The sequence below is a fragment of the Triticum urartu genome, chromosome 6A (genome assembly GCF_056163025.1).
Source record: "Triticum urartu cultivar PI428250 chromosome 6A, HENAU_Tu73, whole genome shotgun sequence".
NCBI lineage: Eukaryota > Viridiplantae > Streptophyta > Magnoliopsida > Poales > Poaceae > Triticum > Triticum urartu.
The window spans coordinates 595,498,577-595,516,294 of NC_141878.1; the positions used below are offsets into that span (position 1 = coordinate 595,498,577).

Here is a 17,718-nt window from a genome sequence, read left to right on the forward strand (position 1 = left end):
AACAAGTATATGAATGCAACTGGGCGCCTTCTCGAGTGACTAAAGATCAGTTGAACAATCTGGTCAAAACGGGCGCTTTAAGCAAGAAGGACACCATTCACTCGAGGGTCCCTGGCTCGGAATGTCCTCCTACTCCAAAAGATGGAGAAGTTATTGTTTTTGCTGATCATTTAAGCTGGGGCTTCAATCCTCCTGGTTCAAAAAAATTCCAGGACGTCCTAGCCAACTTTCAACTGCGCCCACAAGATATCGGTCCTAACTCCGTAACCAATATCTGCCACTTCCAAGTTTTCAGTGAGGTTTACCTTCAAGAGGAACCTGCAGTAGAGCTATTCAGGGATTGCTTTCACCTGAACCGTCGCACAGAATTCAAAGACGGACCCAACACAGAATTGGGCGGCATGGCAATTCAGAAAAGGAAAGAAGTCACCTTCCCTCATGCCAATCTTCACAGCCACCCCAAAGAATGGAACCAGACCTGGTTTTATTGCAAGGACACCTCTCCATCTGAGGAAAAACCCCTGCCGGGTTACCGTCCGGAACTCTGAGCAACACACACCCTTTTCCTCAGAGGCTAACTGCTAAAGAGAGCCAAATATGCTCCTCAACTATCCAAGCTTAGGGCCTTTATGGCAAACGGGTTGACAGGGGGTTGATTTTGCGCGCTGCTGAATATCCTGGAGCGTACTGCCCTTAAGCCAGCGCCCCGGTTTGATGTGTGAGTACACAGGAGATGTAAAGGATGCTCAGCGGCACATTGACATCCAGCTTACAGACGACGAAGTTACTGAAGCTGTCAAAAAGATGTTGAATGAACCGGAAGATGTCTGTGCTCAAACCGGCCTACTCCCTTTTTGCGCCATCAACAAACCGCCAGCTGTAAGAATCATACCATCTGCTTATCTGAAATTGCTTCTGTCCAAATATTCTCTGAAAATGTTATTATTTCTGACAGGGCGATGATCCGTTCTGGAACAAGAAACCTCCACAAGATAAACCAGCGAAGCCAACCAGCCAAAAGACCGAAGCTGTGAAAAAGCCTGCCAACAGGAAGAGAACCACTGCATCCTCCGATCCACCGGCTGGCGATGATGTGGGTAACCCGGATTTTGAGGTAGAACTTGACTCACTTGGTTCATTTTTCATACGCCTTATTGATGATGATTATTGCCAGGACGATGCTGAAGTCAGTCACGCCGACGCTGTAGAGTTAATCGTTCTTTCCTCCGATTCAAACCCTTTGCCTTCACCAAAAATCCATCGGGCAAACCGAAAAGTTAAATTTTCTCATCCTCTTGCTTATTTAGACCCAAACTTTCTTGTGAAGACACAACAGCACGAGGCTCGCCGCACAACCCGGCACAGCGGCCAGGTAGTTACCTCCGCCGGTTTACCGAACAGTCCGGTTCAGAAACGTCGTTCAGAGGTCTCTAATTCTCTTGCCACTTCACGCCCTAGAGCGGGTTGTTTTCGTCAACCTCTTAATCCGTATGATTCCAATTATCAGGGCACTTCTCATTCATCCTCTGGCGAGTCATCAGCCACCAAGCTTCCACCCCTCAAAACAGTGCTTGGGTAAGCCATATTCCGTCTTATATCTTTGACATATTAATTCACATATGTTGTACTGATCATTTTTAATTTTTCTCAGAGCCAAGCCCAGACCCAGCAAAAAGGCTCGTCTGGGTAAACTGACAGAGGAAGACACAGCTGCTGAACCATATAGAACTATAGATCCTGAAGAGGCCAACCTTGTCGATATGCTGAATGATCCACCACTGCAAGACCATGACTTCGTTGCTGAACAGGCAGAAGCTAATACCACAGGCCCTGTTGACCAGCCGACCAGCTCTATCCGGACTGATAAACCGGCAAGTCCAGCGAAGAATGCTGACAAACCGGCAACTCCAGTACGAGCTGCTGAGGAGCAGGATGATGACGTTTTGATTACTGGCATTGGCCATACAGATCCAGGAAATCCTATCACTTTGTCAAGGCACACTACCAAAGAAGAGTTCCCTGCAATTGGCAAAGGCAAGTGGAATGCTGATTTATCAACGTACGCCGCTCTGAATGTTCAAGACCTTCATTCCGGCTATCTAAACTGTCTGTACACCAGCCGTGATTATGAAGCTGGCCTGGTCAATATGATGAAGGAAAAATATGAGGTAACTTCATACGTGCTTCCCTTTTTGTATTAATTTGTAGTTTATCAATTCCAGTAGCCCCCAAAGTGATGGTTTAAGATACCGATGTAAACCGGGACTTTAGTAGGCACTTAATATGAGCCAGAATGCACCTTAACTTCACTGAAGTAGCCCCCAAGGGCCGGTTTAATTGTATAGAGATGAACCGGGACTTTGTAAAATGTTCTGACACAAAGCAAATATGCATTAGCCCCCAAGTGCCAAGTTGAATACTTGTATTATGCTTGGGACTTTGAAAAATTCTTCTGACATAGAGCAAATACGCGTTAGCCCCCAAGTACTAAGGGCATAACTTGTTATGTGCTTGGTACTTCAAATATGTACTGCCATCTCATCATATAACTGTCTCTTGTGCAGGCTGAGTTGAGCAAGAGAGAAAACCAAACCGCTGACCTGCAGGAGAACCTTAAGTCGCAACAGGCTGAAACCTCCAAGGCAAAGGAAGAATTGACCAGCGCATTGAGTGCTATGGAGAAACTTAAAGAGGGCTTCAACAAAGAGCGGGCGGATTGGGAAATGAGAAATCCGCTTTGGCACAAAGGGCTGAAAAAACAGAAGCCGCTCTTAAACCGGTGGTTGATGAATTGACCAGCGTGAAGCGGCAGGTTCATGCCATGACTGCAACTGTGTTTGGTAAGCATCCTTATATCTCAAATTGAGCAGATCTTTTCATGTAGCCACCGGTTTACTAACCCTTGCAATGATATAGGAACTCGCATTAGCCACCTGGGATCGGATGTTCGGAAGAAGTTAAAAGCTGCCTACACTCTGATAGAACAGCTGTAAACCGGTGCACAACGGATCATCTACACTGCCTCCCACAACAATCCGCCGCCCACTTTGATCAAAGATACAATTGAAAGGTTATCTATCCTTCCTGCCCGGGTTCAAGAGCTGAAAAAATCTGCTGCTAGAACGGGTGCTTTGGCCGCCCTAATCCGGGCAAAAGCATGGGTGCCTGACTTTGATCCTATTGAAGCGGCCCAGGGCTATCCCAGCTTGAACGAAGACGGGACATATTTTAACGAAGATGATCTCCGAATCATAAACCGGGAGGTGCGCCCACTGGCTTGTCAACTGGTTGAAGAGGCGGATCTTTCCCACTATCAAGCCAATTATGATGATAAAAACAAGCAGGTTGCTGCACCAATTCCTGAAGCTGAAATCTTATCCCGCCAATCCGTAAGCATACTTACGCCCCTGAAATTGAACCGTCCCTGCTGATAAGTGATGAAGCTGTATTTCAAGCCTTAACTGGGATCGACTGGACAACTGTTGATTTCCAGCCACTGGGTAGGGAGGAAGAAGTTGAACCGGCGCGAGATGATCCGCAACCGTCAGGTCAAGCCGGTGACCAAGCGTGAACCGGAGGCTGGTTTAGACTACTACATGCTGTGATACGTATTTGATAAAAACAATGATCCTTTTGGGCACTGGAACGCCTTGCAATAGGCTAGTTAATATACTTGGTCTGGTATGACTTCGTGCATATTTATCTTCAACTGATGCTTGTTTGATTCGTCATACTTAAGATATGATATCCATATTCATTTGTCCAAGTTGTTTCTGCAGTCAAGAAGCTTAAAATGCCCTGGCGGTTTACCGCCGGGCGGGTCATGATACCCATATATATAGAACCAAAGATGATAACTTAGGCTATAACATATAACCAAATATAGAAATATATAATACCTGCCACCTTCAGGCATGATGTTGGCTGGCTAACCTTGTAGCGGGGCTTATAACCCAAATTTTTGAGGAGAAAACAACTCCTGTTAATATAAGGGCAGTTTATAATGTAAACCGTTTCGGGCTATGATAAACACCGGTTTACTCCATAAGAAGATTTTAACAGAAAATCAGACCGGGCAGATAGTTTCCGGATTATGATTTGACCGTGTTCGGTCAATTTGTAATTGACAGTTGAACCGGATTATTAATGCCGGTTTGAAAAAGCAAACAAAAAAATCTTCATCAAAAAAGAGAACAGAATTCAAACAAAAGCAAAATAAAACCACTATAAGCGAGGCTGTGAGCCGATCAAGAGGTATTACCACGGTCGGACATGACCAAGCCCCCAAAGGGTGTAGCTATGGTTCGAGTCAGCCAGGTCCCCAAATGATGCTTTGGCATTACGCCGATCAAGGGGTGTAGCTATGGTTCGGGTTCGACCAAGCCCCCAAGTGATGCTGTGGCCTTGCGCCGATCAAGAGGTGTAGCCATGGTTCGGATACGACCAAGCCCCCAAGTGATGCTGTGGCATTGCGCCTATCAAAAGGTGTTGCTATGGTTCGGACACGACCAAGCCCCCAAGTGATATAATATAACATCATGGTGAAGTACTTTGCACAGGCTGCATCATCCACATCTAGCATCTCCATGGCCATCTCATAGCTTCCAACCCATATCTCTGGAGATAAATCTGCGGTGTAGTTTGGCACCTTGTGCGGGCCCTTGAAATCCTTGGGCAGGCGCACGTTGCGCAACGCTGCAACGAGACACGGCACCCCCAAAGAACAAGAGGTAACCCCTGGCTCTATTGACGTGGTCGGTCGAACCGGAGTAAGCTGACGGGCTTCATGCTGTGCTGCTAACTCGGCCTCTCTGCGTGCACGAGCCCGGTCCACCACTTCCTGAGCATCGCCAGCTCCCCCTGCCGGGTTGTTTCCACGGGGCGGTTCACAGTTTCGCGCATTACTTGACACGGCCGGTTCATCCATACGCCTACTGTAACTCCGGCTCGGGCGGGGGGTGGAATGAATCCGATCACGGTTGTATGAGTAAGCCTCCTGTTGAACCAAGGCTGTTCGAAGGAGCTCTTTAACCCAACGCGTCTCGACCGCCACCGGAGAATCACCTTCGATTGGGATAGCCTCCAGCCGTGAAGCGGCAGGGACAAGATTGTCCATTGGAGTAGAGTAATGACCCGGTGGTGTTGAGACAGGCTGCATCACAATGTTGTTCTGACGAGGCGGATCCATCAAACGTGGCTGAACCGACGCGCCCGCTCCAGGTGCCTCCGCCCGGTTTACTACCAGCGGGTTACTAGTCCCCGCTCCTGGGGTGTTAAAGAGGTTCCTAGCATCATAAACCGGAGGTAGGCGAGACCGGTGCCTTCTCTTCAGGACTTCGTGCGATGCATTCTGATCCAGCATAAGCCGATAAGCCTGCGCGTCCAAAGGGCCCGCTCCGCGGTCATCCTGGCATCCTTAGCCGCCAAATCGGCCTTGGCCTGGGTGATCTGATCCTTTATTTTTGCAATTTCCACATTGTGGGCATCCTGATCCGCCGGGTTAGCCTCTGCCATCAGCGTGGCCAACGCATCAAATAGATAAGATAAAACTTGAGCCAGCGGCCGCACAAGGCCTCCTGCCCCGGCCGCCGTCGCCGCTGCTGATCCGGAGATCATTGCTGCTACGGTCGAAGAGTGGATCGCCGGCTGTGTACCGGCCATGAATATTCCAACCCGGTTTGGCAGATCAGAGGGGTCCGGAATACTGTCGCCATCGGAACAGCCCCCAATCCGGCCATCTTGTAGTTGATATAACGACTCGGTCTCATCGATCGACGACTCATCGCCGGAATAAACGACGTTCTCGCTACCAGATTCTGATCTGTCCTCGTATTCCCCTCCATGGATGACTCCCACGAAGGCACGCTTCATGGCAGGCTTGACCCGGTCAGATCTCGCACGCTGAGCCGTTACGACGAGGTCGGTGCAGATGTCCGGCTCAGGGCCCGGTTCGCCGATCTTTCCAATGAAGACGTGTATGCCACCAAAGGGGACCTGGTACCCGTACTTGATTGAGCCGGCCTCGGGGCCCCAGCCTGCATCGTCGATGTAGAGCTTGCCGCGATGACTCTTGGTCATCCGGCCCACAGCATAACCCTTGAGTCCTTCGAAGTTGCCCTCCAAGATCTTGAAATCATCGTGCGATAGCCCCACGGTGGGTGCCAACTATCGTGGTTTTGTCACGGCAGATGTCCTCGTGAAAGGACTTAGTCGTGGAGCCATCGCTACGGGTTATCTTGAAGGGGTTTAAGCGGACAAGGGACGCAAGAGAGTTTATACTAGTTTGGCCCCTTACGATGAAGGTAAAAGCCTACGTCTAGTTGTGATGGAATTGATGGGGTTTCGATGACCAGGGAGCGAATACGCTTTGCCTGGGTCTCGAGTTGTTGTTTGTTGTCCTGAACCGCCGCCGGGTCGTCCCCTTATATACATGGGTGGTGCCCATCGGTTTACAGAGTCCCGAGACCGGCTCATAAGCGTGTCCTTTTCGGTCTCCACTCTTTCTATCTTACAATACAAGTTACATACCAAAAGCTGATTTACAGCTACAGGCCTTAAACCGGTTCTGGGCCCTGGGCCTTTACATAGCATCCTCATCTGTCTTCATGGGCTTCAAGCATAATCAACTACTGATGAAGTTAACCCGGCCTCTCCTGGCCGGTTTACGTCCAGTAGTAATATCCCCAACAGATGGTGCCCTTTTTTAACGTGAATGCAGCTGTCTCTAATGCATAACCCCAAAACGATAGTGCTAGATTGGTAAGAAACATCATAGATTGCACCATATCTAATAAAGTACGGTTATGACGTCCGGACACACCATTACGGTGTGGTTCTCCAGGTGGCGTGAGTAGTGAAACTATTTCACATTGTTTTAACTGAAGGCCAAACTCGTTAACTTAAATATTTTATTTCTGCGATCATATCGTAGAAACTTTTATTTTCTTGTTACGATGATTCTCCACTTCACTCTGAAATTCTTTGAACTTTTCAAATGTTTCAGACTTGTATTTCATCAAGTAGATATACCCATATCTTCTCAAATCATCTGTGAAGGTCAGAAAATAACGATACCCGCCGCGAGCCTCAATACTCATCGGACTGCATACATCAATATGTATTATTTCCAATAAGTCAGTTGCTCGCTCCATTGTTCCGGAGAACGGAGTTTTAGTCATATTGCCCATAAGGCATGGTTCGCAAGCATCAAGTGATTCATAACCAAGTGATTCCAAAATCCCATCAGCATGGAGTTTCTTCATGCGCTTTACACCAATATGACCTAAACGGCAGTGCCACAAATAAGTTGCACTATCATTATTAACTTTGCATCTTTTGGCTTCAATATTATGAATATGTGTATCACTATGATCGAGATCCAACAAACCATTTTTGTTGGTGTGTATGACCATAGAAGGTTTTATTCATGTAAACAGAACAACAATTGTTCTCTAACTTAAATGAATAACTGTATTGCAATAAACATGATCAAATCATATTCATGCTCAACGCAAACACCAAATAACACTTATTTAGGTTCAACACAAATCCCGAAAGTATAGGGAGTGTGCGATGATGATCATATCAATCTTGGAACCACTTCCAACACACATCGTCACTTCACCCTTAACTAGTCTCTGTTTATTCTGCAACTCCCGTTTCGAGTTATTAATCTTAGCAACTGAACTAGTATCAAATACTGAGGGGTTGCTATAAACACTAGTAAAGTACACATCAATAACATGTATATCAAATATACCTTTGTTCACTTTGCCATCCTTCTTATCCGCCAAATACTTGGGGCAGTTCCGCTTCCAGTGACCAGTCGCTTTGCAGTAGAAGCACTCAGTCTCAGGCTTAGGTACAGACTTGGGCTTCTTCACTTGAGCAGCAACTTGCTTGCCGTTCTTCTTGAAGTTCCAGTTCTTCCCTTTGCCCTTTTCTTGAAACTAGTGGTCTTGTCAACCATCAACACTTGATGCTTTTCTTGATTTCTACCTTCGCCGATTTTAGCATCGCGAAGAGCTTGGGAATTGTTTTCGTCATCCCTTGCATACTATAGTTCATCACGAAGTTCTACTAACTCGGTGATGGTGACTAGAGAATTTTGTCAATCGCTATCTTATCTGGAAGATTAACTCCCACTGATTCAAGCGATTGTAGTACCCAGACAATCTGAGCACATGCTCACTGCTTGAGCTATTCTCCTCCAACTTTTAGCTATAGAACTTGTTGGAGACTTCATATCTCTCAACTCGGGTATTTGCTTGAAATATTAACTTCAACTCCTGGAACATCTCATATGGTCCATGACGTTCAAAACGTCTTTGAAGTCCTGATTCTAAGCCGTTAAGCATGATGCACTAAACTATCAAGTAGTCATCATATTGAGGTTGCCAAACATTCATAACGTCTGCTTTTGCTCCTGCAATCGGTCTATCATCTAGCGGTGCATCAAGGACATAATTCTTCTGTGCAGCAATGAGGATAAACCTCAGATTACGGAGCTAGTCCGCATCATTGCTACTAACATTTTTCAACATTTTTTCTCTAGGAACATATCAAAAAATAAAATAGGGAGCAAAACGCGAGCTATTGATCTACAACATAGATATGCTAATACTACCAGGACTAAGTTCATGATAAATTAAAGTTCAATTAATCATATTACTTAAGAACTCCCACTTAGATAGACATCCCTCTAATCTTCTAGGTGATCACGTGATCCATATCAACTAAACCATGTCCGATCATCACGTGAGATGAAGTAGTTTCAATGGTGAACATCACTATATATGTTGATCATATCTACTATATGATTCACGCTCGACCTTTCGGTCTCAGTGTTTTGAGGCCATATCTGTTATATGCTAGGCTCGTCAAGTTTAACCTGAGTATTCCGCGTGTGCAACTGTTTTGCACCCGTTGTATTTGAACGTAGAGCCTATCACACCCGATCACCACGTGGTGTCTCAGCACGAAGAACTTTCGCAACGGTGCATACTCAGGGAGAACACTTATACCTTTATAATTTAGTGAGGGGTCATCTTATAAAGCTACCGTCGAACTAAGCAAAATAAGATGTTTAAAAGATAAACATCACATGAAATCAAAATATGTGATATGATATGGCCATCATCATCTTGTGCCTTTGATCTCCATCTTCAAAGCATCGTCATGATTTCCATCGTCACCGGCATGACACCATGATCTCCATCATCTTGATCTATATCAATGTGTCGTCATATGGTCGTCTCGCCAACTATTGCTCTTGCAACTATTGCTATCGCATAGCAATAAAGTAAAGCAATTATTTGGCACTTGCATCTTATGCAATAGAGAGACAACCATAAGGCTTTTGCCAGTTTCCGATAATTTCAACTAAACATGATTATCTCATACAACAACTTATATCTCATCACGTCTTGACCATATCACATCACAACATGCCCTGCAAAACAAGTTAGACGTCCTCTACTTTGTTGTTGCAAGTTTTACGTGGCTGCTATGGGCTGAGCAAGAACCATTCTTACCTACGCATCAAAATCACAACGATAGTTTGTCAAGTTGGTGTTGTTTCAACCTTCGCAAGGACCGGGCGTAGCCACACTCGATTCAACTAAAGTTGGAGAAACTGACACCCGCTAGTCACCTGTGTGCATAGCACGTCGGTAAAACCAGTCTTGTGTAAGCGCACGTGTAATGTCGGTCCGGGCCGCTTAATCCAACAATACCGCCGAACCAAAGTATGACATGCTGGTAAGCAGTATGACTTATATCGCCCACAACTCACTTGTGTTCTACTCGTGCATATTACATCAACGCATAAAACCTGGCTCTGATACCACTGTTGGGGAACGTAGTAATTTCAAAAAAATTCCTACGCACACGCAAGATCATGGTGATGCATAGCAACGAGAGGGAAGAGTGTTGTCCACGTACCCTCGTAGACCGAAAGCGGAAGCATTAGCACAATGCGGTTGATGTAGTCGTACGTCTTCACGATCCGACCGATCAAGTACCGAACGCACGACACCTCCGAGTTCAGCCCGATGACGTCCCTCGAACTCCGATTCAGCCGAGTGTTGAGGGAGAGTTTCGTCAGCACGACGACGTGGTGACGATGATGATGTTCTACCGACGCAGGGCTTCGCCTAAGCACCGCTACAGTATTATCGAGGTGGACTATGGTGGAGGGGGGCACCGCACACGGCTAAAAGATCAAACGATCAATTGTTGTTCCTATGGGGTGCCCCCTGCTCCCATATATAAAGGAGTGGAGGAGGGGAAGGGTCGGCCCTCTCTATGGCGCGCCCTAGGGGAGTCCTACTCCCACCGAAAGTAGGATTCCCCCTTTCCTAGTAGAACTAGGAGCCCTTCCAAGTAGTAGGAGTAGGATGGAAGGAATAGGAAGGGAAAAGGAGAAGGAAGGAAGGGGGCGCCCCCCCCCTCCCTAGTCCAATTCGGACCAGCCCATGGGGAGGGGTGCGGCCACCCTTTGAGGCCTTTCTCTCCTTTCCCGTATGGCCCATTAAGGCCCAATACAAATTCTCGTAACTCCCCGGTACTTCCGAAAATACCCGAATCACTTGGAACCTTTACGATGTCCGAATATAGTCGTCCAATATATCGATCTTTACGTCTCGACCATTTTGAGACTCCTCGTCATGTCCCCGATCTCATCCGGGACTCCGAACTCCTTCAGTACATCAAAACACATAAACTCATAATATAACCGTCATCGAACTTTAAGCGTGCGGACCCTACGGGTTCGAGAACTATGTAGACATGACTGAGACACGTCTCCGGTCAATAACCAATAGCGGAACCTGGATGCTCATATTGGCTCCCACATATTCTACGAAGATCTTTATCGGTCAGACCGCATAACAACATACGTTATTCCCTTTGTCCTCGGTATGTTACTTGCCCGAGATTCGATCGTCGGTATCTTAATGCCTAGTTCAATCTCGTTGCCGGCAAGTTTCTTTACTCGTTCCGTAATATATCATCCCGCAACTAACTCATTAGTTGCGATGCTTGCAAGGCTTAAGTGATGTGCATTACCGAGTGGGCCCAGAGATACCTCTCCGACGATCGGAGTGACAAATCCTAATCTCGAAATACGCCAACCCAACAAGTACCTTCGGAGACACCTGTAGAGCACCTTTATAATCACCCAGTTACGTTGTGACGTTTGGTAGCACACAAAGTGTTCCTCCGGTAAATGGGAGTTGCATAATCTCATAGTCATAGGAACATGTATAAGTCATGAAGAAAGCAATAGCAACATACTAAACGATCGTGTGCTAAGCTAACGGAATGGGTCAAGTCAATCACATCATTCTCCTAATGATGTGATCCTGTTAATCAAATGACAACTCATGTCTATGGCTAGGAAACATAACCATCTTTTATCAACGAGCTAGTCAAGTAGAGGCATACTAGTGACACTCTGTTTGTCTATGTATTCACACATGTATCATTTTTCCGGTTAATACAATTCTAGCATGAATAATAAACATTTATTATGAAATAAGGAAATAAATAATAACTTTATTATTGCCTCTAAGGCATATTTCCTTCAATTTGTCACTCCATTAATTATATTTTTATGCAGCTTCTTAAGGTTGACAAAATAGGAGGAATGCCAAAGTAACACTAAAAGGAAAGATGGTCCAGACCTCCACCGGAAATCTTGAAAATCAATACGGACGGTGCATTTCTAAAAGAAACAAAAAAATGGAGGATGGGGCTTTGTAATCAGAGATGATTGTGGTATGTTGATGGCTGCTGGAGCACGTAGTCTGGAGCGAGTGTCGGATGCGCTTCGTTCAGAGGCTTTGGCGATGCTTTATGCCATAAACACAACCATCCAAATGGGATGCAATCGAGTAATTATGGAGACGGACTCTATACAGGTGAAGAACGCAGTTTGCACTGAAGAATATGATATGTCGACTCTCGGAGTTGTTTTCAAAGACATCAAGTTCCATTTGCGTGTGGGATTTAGTGAAGGTTCTGTTGTATCATGTCCCAGAGTTTGTAATATAGTAGCGCGTTGTTTAGCAGCACATGGTGCTAAATTGGAAGCTCGCACATGTGAGACTTGGCTTGGCCAGTTTCCAGATTTTGTAAATGACGTTGTAGCTGGAGATCTGTCCAGCACTGATATATAATGAAATGCAATTGTGTTCCTTTCAAAAAAAAGTGACCCCTGGAGGTCCGTACCAGGGATAACCTTCATTAGTTGTTCTCAAATGGCTCAAATCACTGCCCCTCGCTCGTCATGTGTCCCCGACACCTCGCGCCTCCCGCGCCAACAACTCAATTCGATGGAGGCGTGCCTGGCCGACCCACCTACGAAATGTGTCCAGCATGCGTGCCGCATGCCGGGCACTGCCCTTTTAGTCTTGTGTCGGGCCGGACACGTGTGTCCATTAGCCGGTCCGCGTAGCACGACTCAATTGGTCAAGTTTGACTACACTAGAGTAGTAGACACAAAATCGTCAGCAACAAAAAAAGTAGACACACACCGACTCAAAGTTTGCCAAACGGGCCGGCCTGGCCTGGCCCACCGCAATTGTGCCTGGCACGGCATGGCCCACAGGGTCACGATTATTGGACGGACCGTGTCGTGCCAGCCTGCGTGCAGCACTCCCCGGCCCAGGCACGACCTAGTTAGTAAACGGGTTAGCCGGTGGCACGTTTAGCATCCCGGGCCACATATTTTTAGCCCGTTGGGCTGTATTTTTTAGGTATATATACCTAATATAAAATAATAAGAAACGGGCCGTCCCGTGCCATGCCTGGCCCATGGCGGATCCACGGGCTCGCTCCGCTCCCCGAAAGAAACGGAGAGGGCCAATCAAAAGCCCATCTGTTCGCTACCTTTTGCCGCCTCTCCTCCTTCTCCGTTGGTGGCGGCGGCGCAAAACCCTCTCCTCTTTCTCGGGCGGCGAAGGCCAGGGCGGCGGATACAGCGCCGTCACCGGGAAGCGGCGGCGGGCGGCGCAAACCCGGGCGGCCAAGATCACGACGTGGGACGACAGCGGCACAAAACTCAAGCAGCGAAGGCCCGACGTAGGGCGGCGGATACAGCGCCGTCGCCGGGCAGCGGCGGCGGGACAGGAGAGGTCTGCTCTCTCTCTCTCTCTCTCTCTCTCTCTCTCTCTCTCTCCGGAGCAATTAAACACGGCGCACGTCATCGGTGTCGACGTGTCGTCTTCACCGCCCACCCTCTCATATTTTCCTCCCTCAACAGGAGGAGATCCCCACAGCGGCGCAGATCTTGGCATGGCGGCGCCACCTCCGCCGCGGCCACTCCGTTCACCTCGCCAGCATTCCTTGGAGGCAGGTTTATTTAATTTGTTTTACGTAATAATAATATTTATGGTATACCGATCTAATTAATATATTTTCTAGAATCATCCGGAGAAGGAAATACGCGAGGAATCAAATCAATTTCCAAGCCCTGTACGGTTAATCCCCTCACCAAAGGGATTGAGTGGGATTGAAGAGGTTTGAGAGGATTTTGACTTGCAAGGGATTTAATCCCTTTCAATCCCTTCCAAACCTCTCCAAATCCTGCCTAACCGAACAAGCTCTAATGGGATGTGCAAATCCACCCATATCTTTTAAGCAGAGATATGGGCATGCCCCGTTTGGGAAAGCAATATTTTCTGCACATCTGTGCGGAAGTTGTGTCGCAGATTGTTGTGCTCGCTCAGTGAGACTGCACTTCAGGTTCGTATCTTTCTACCATGCTGTCGCAGTTCAGTGCACGGATTGCAAATGAGAAGGTTAGAGAAGACTTGTACATTATGGTTGAGACCTTATATTAAGGTTTCAACAGCTTAAACTGTGACTGGATTTCGGCTTTTGATCGGTGTAGATATGTGCATGCAGATGAACACTATGAATTCACAAATTTAGAAATGTTATAAATAATATGTGCAGGTGCAGATAAAAGCAACAAAACATGCATACATCTCAATTGCTATACTCCTGCATATGGTTTTCATATTCTGTGCGCTCACCCTTGTGCTTTCCTTTGTTGAACTCTTTTAGTTAAGGTGCAAATAAAAGCAATTATAGAACATGTATAGATCTCAATTATTATCCTCCTGCTTATGGTTTTGATGTTTAGTATGCTCACCCTTATGCTTTTCTTTATGGAGCTCTTCTAGCTAAGGCGCAAATGAAAGCAGTAGAATCTGTATATATTTCAATTGGTATGCTCCTGCATATGGCTTTGATAATCTGTGTCCTTGCCCTTATGTTTTTCTTTGTTGGACTCTTTTAGTTATGAGTGGTTTTCTTCAAACAGATATGTGAATTGCGTAATTTCGTTTGCATGTGTATAGAGTATAGACACACGGAACTTAAATACTTGCAGATGTAAAGTTGTTATAGTATATATGCATATGCAAATATTATGATTATTTGTAGTTATATTGTTTATTCACATGTTGTTCAGTGTTTCCCAATACTAGCTGTAACATTCTACTGCGTATCCATGTTTTTCTTTGTTTTGATTCGGCTTTCAATTCATGCTTATGCACAGAATGTCCGTGTCATCATCTTTGACGTGAGAGGCGGAGGGCAAGAATTGCGCTCTATGGTCAATAGAAGGATGACCCGTCACCGTGCCATGGCTCTGCTGGTGTACATGGGTGTACCGGTCACCCCGGCTCCCAATCCCTTCAACCGACCTTCCCCGGGTAATATCACTGATCATGTAGATATTTTCCGAACGTAAAAGCTATATCAATGGCTAAATAGGATTACTTTCATCCTCATCTGCTTGCAAAGTTGAAGCTGATCGACGCATGCACTTTGAGTAGAAAGTAAATTCAGAATTTTGCATGTTCTCTATTCAATGGTTTTTATGTGACACATGATCATGACTAAACATTAATTTATATCAAATAAATTTTTCAGCCCAAAAATCCCTTGCATCTGTCACACTGTAACCGGAAATGAATGGGGAGTAGATTTTTCGTGCTTGAGTTCAGTTACACGCACTATCCACAGCGTCCACTTTACTTGAGATCTGTGTCGTGTGTAGAGTGTTAGCAGAGTTCAGGGGAATCTCTGTTTTTATCACATTTTGTTTTCCCCTACAACAGTGCCTCTAACGGTCCTCCTTTTTATGTTCACGTGTACCCGACATGTGAGTGAGAGGCTGTGAAGGGGAGAGTGAACCAGTGAGGGTGTCTACTCTGCTATTATTTTTAAATGTCATTTTGTTTCTCCTTTATATTCAAAATTTGTGTTTAAGTTATGCCGGTCTTTTGCTTTTCATTTGTACTTTATGAATCAACATTTGGGATTCATCGATTCACCGTTACATGTTTAATTCAGGCCATAGCTATCATATCATCCGGTTGATAGACCCTTACCAGCCGCGGCTGCAAGTGGATTTGCTGATTAGAGATACTGACTTATACCTTGTCGCATTTCGCCGTTCACTCGATGACAATTGGGGCAATTGGTATAGATTCAGTGATCAACAAGTCCCTAGCTTTATTGTTGCTCTTGATTTGGGTTTCACTTCCAACTATTCTCGTGTTCCTGGCAGGTATGGTTAATCAGTAAAACAATTTTCATGTTTGTTCTTATGTGAAACAAGTGTGCTAACGGTGACCAAGCGAACTATGCAGCATTCCGACAGTAGGTGGTCCCGAGGACATGGTTTTTATCTTCAACACCTTGGCACGCCATGAGGACAGGTTGAGGTTGGTGATTCCTGCAGTCCAGAGAACTCTGCACATTGCTACAGTCCAGAGAGCTGTGCAGAATGCTGCAGTGGTTTTCTGTGAGGTTATGAGATTCATTGCTGTTTTGCTCGAGATGGTCCGTAGACTGGAAGCAGGGGAGGCCGCGTCTGTGTTGCCTGGGGAGATGTGGGATATGATTACCTCGTGGCATGTGGATTGTTGGTTTATCCTTGACGTGAGGAGGCGATTGGCGTTACCCGCACATCACTGGGAAAGCCACGTTAATGAGGTTGACAGACAGAGATTCGATCAGCTGATCAACCGTGTGAGTGTCATCATCTACATTCCAGAGTTGTTCACTTCTGATACACGGCGGATGACTCGATGGCAGGAGAATGAGGTGCGCAATATCCAGGATCCAGGTTTTCCCGCTGCAGATGCTTAGAGCCTGTTCGGCAGCTCTCCGCTCCTGGAGCGGCCAGAGCATCATCGAACAAATCAGCTCCACGCTTTCCTCGTCCCGGAGTGGAGCGGTCCGCAGGCCATTTTCTCGGAGCCCCCGAAGTGTCGCTCCATGCGCTCCCGTATTTCGTGGAGCTGGTGAATTGCCGAACAGGCTCTTAGTGTCATATCATGCTGTTCCAGGTCCTTGAGGGCTATGCTGATCTTAGTGTTAGCACTGCTGCCTATAAGTAATTTTGTGTTGTATTTGCAACTGCTGTTACTATTAGCATAGACCATATAGGGTGTGGTGTCCCGTGACATCTTTGTGCTAGGGTCATTATGTCTTGTGGTAGTTGATGTAGTCGCTGAGTTGCGTCTGGTCTTGATGATGAAACGTTTGGGATATTCCCTGCTTAATCCACTTGCAGTATCTCTATACATCTGTAAATAAGCTGCAGATGTCCAAACAAACACCTTAATGAGAAACTTGCACTATCTGCATTTCATTTTAATTGTTATTGTGATTGTTTTCCTTTCGTGAGAGGAATAAATGTGCAGTATTCTGGCTACATGAGTTATGACCAAACCGAACGAGAAATATTGCTGAGCTTCATTATAAACTATAGTTGATACCCTGCGCATAGCTGTGGTGAATTCTGCTGCTTATATAGTTGTTTTGTAGAAATGTTTTTTTACGCAAAACCTTGTACAGTAGGAACGTGGATGCAAAAGGAGAAGAATAGGAAAGTTAAGATCAAATTAAGTGTGTTGACTGTTCATATTGTCACGCTTGTTGGGTCAAAGCTGAAGAAAAACAATTGTTCGGCCCAGGCGATGGCTTGCTTGTGTGAAACCACATGAGCTGATATGCGTCGCTTGTAGCGAGCGGCAAGCATTTGTTTTTTCTAACAAAGAGGTTTACATCCATGATTTTACAATGGCTGATGTTTAGATTGCCTAGCTTCAAACGCATAGGACAAGTTATCAACTAAATGAGCCTTGCTATTACAAGCCATTTGAGGAGTGTGGCGATTTGGTGCCTGGGCTCGTCCGAGCCCGGGCATGAACGGTACCGCCATTTAAAACAGGAAAAAACCTCAAAAAAATTCAATTTTTTTGTCGTGCAAGAGGCTCCTGTGCGTGAACTTTGTGCAAAATTTTGTGAAGTTTGGACATTCGAGGAGCTCGTGGCAAAAAAAGACAAATTTCAGATGTACCAGAAACTTTTGAAAATCGCATTGTTCACGCTTGATTTTGTCTTTTTTGCCGTGAGCTCTTCGAATGTCTAAATTTCATGCCATTGTCTATGGAGTGGGAAAAGTGATCAAGATGAAACTTATATTTCTCTCGTGTCTTCGGACATAGGGTTATATCTAAAGGATAAAGAAGGGTTGGGAGTAATTAACCTTGAAACTCAAAATCAAGCTATGGTCCTAACCTATTTGGACAGGTAACCATGTGCAGTGGCGAATCTTGGAAGAAAATGAAGGGGCTCAAAGTTAATGGGGTGTAGAAAAAGTTAAACTCTCTCGATTATTTAGTCCAAATAAGG

At 45.8% G+C, this 17,718-nt stretch overlaps 2 protein-coding genes and 1 pseudogene across 3 annotated transcripts; all 3 read left to right on the forward strand.

Moving 5' to 3' along the window:
• Positions 1 to 714: 714 nt before the first annotated feature.
• Positions 715 to 2,795, forward strand: LOC147966941 (uncharacterized). The gene is made up of 6 exons (XM_087530985.1): positions 715 to 879; positions 956 to 1,114; positions 1,175 to 1,372; positions 1,508 to 1,575; positions 1,652 to 2,168; positions 2,565 to 2,795. Exons 1-6 carry the CDS (start codon positions 715 to 717, stop codon positions 2,793 to 2,795), a joined length of 1,338 nt encoding a protein of 445 aa, XP_087387111.1.
• A 735-nt stretch (positions 2,796 to 3,530) lies between these two features.
• LOC147966942 (uncharacterized) lies at positions 3,531 to 12,179 on the forward strand (annotated as a pseudogene).
• A 760-nt stretch (positions 12,180 to 12,939) lies between these two features.
• LOC147966943 (uncharacterized) lies at positions 12,940 to 16,837 on the forward strand. Of its 2 annotated transcripts, XM_087527417.1 has the most exons (5): positions 12,940 to 13,136; positions 13,265 to 13,746; positions 14,567 to 14,723; positions 15,367 to 15,583; positions 15,666 to 16,836. In XM_087527417.1, the coding sequence occupies exons 3-5, from the start codon at positions 14,621 to 14,623 to the stop codon at positions 16,165 to 16,167; spliced, it is 822 nt and encodes a 273-aa protein (XP_087383543.1). In that variant the 5' UTR covers positions 12,940 to 13,136; positions 13,265 to 13,746; positions 14,567 to 14,620; the 3' UTR covers positions 16,168 to 16,836. The 2 variants fall into 2 exon arrangements, with proteins under 2 accessions (XP_087383543.1, XP_087383544.1); XM_087527418.1 differs by lacking the exons at positions 12,940 to 13,136; positions 13,265 to 13,746 and having other exon boundaries at positions 15,666 to 16,837.
• Positions 16,838 to 17,718: the final 881 nt, after the last annotated feature.

Excerpts from the sequence above, each read along its gene's own strand:
- LOC147966941 (XM_087530985.1), top strand. The coding sequence starts at position 715 with ATGTGTGAGTACACAGGAGATGTAAAGGATGCTCAGCGGCACATTGAC. Across the intron at positions 1,115-1,174 it reads TGGGTAACCCGGATTTTGAG|GACGATGCTGAAGTCAGTCA; the intron begins GTAGAACTTGAC and ends GATTATTGCCAG. Across the intron at positions 1,576-1,651 it reads CCCCTCAAAACAGTGCTTGG|AGCCAAGCCCAGACCCAGCA; the intron begins GTAAGCCATATT and ends AATTTTTCTCAG.
- LOC147966943 (XM_087527417.1), top strand. The coding sequence starts at position 14,621 with ATGGTCAATAGAAGGATGACCCGTCACCGTGCCATGGCTCTGCTGGTG. Across the intron at positions 14,724-15,366 it reads CTTCAACCGACCTTCCCCGG|GCCATAGCTATCATATCATC; the intron begins GTAATATCACTG and ends TGTTTAATTCAG. Across the intron at positions 15,584-15,665 it reads TATTCTCGTGTTCCTGGCAG|CATTCCGACAGTAGGTGGTC; the intron begins GTATGGTTAATC and ends CGAACTATGCAG.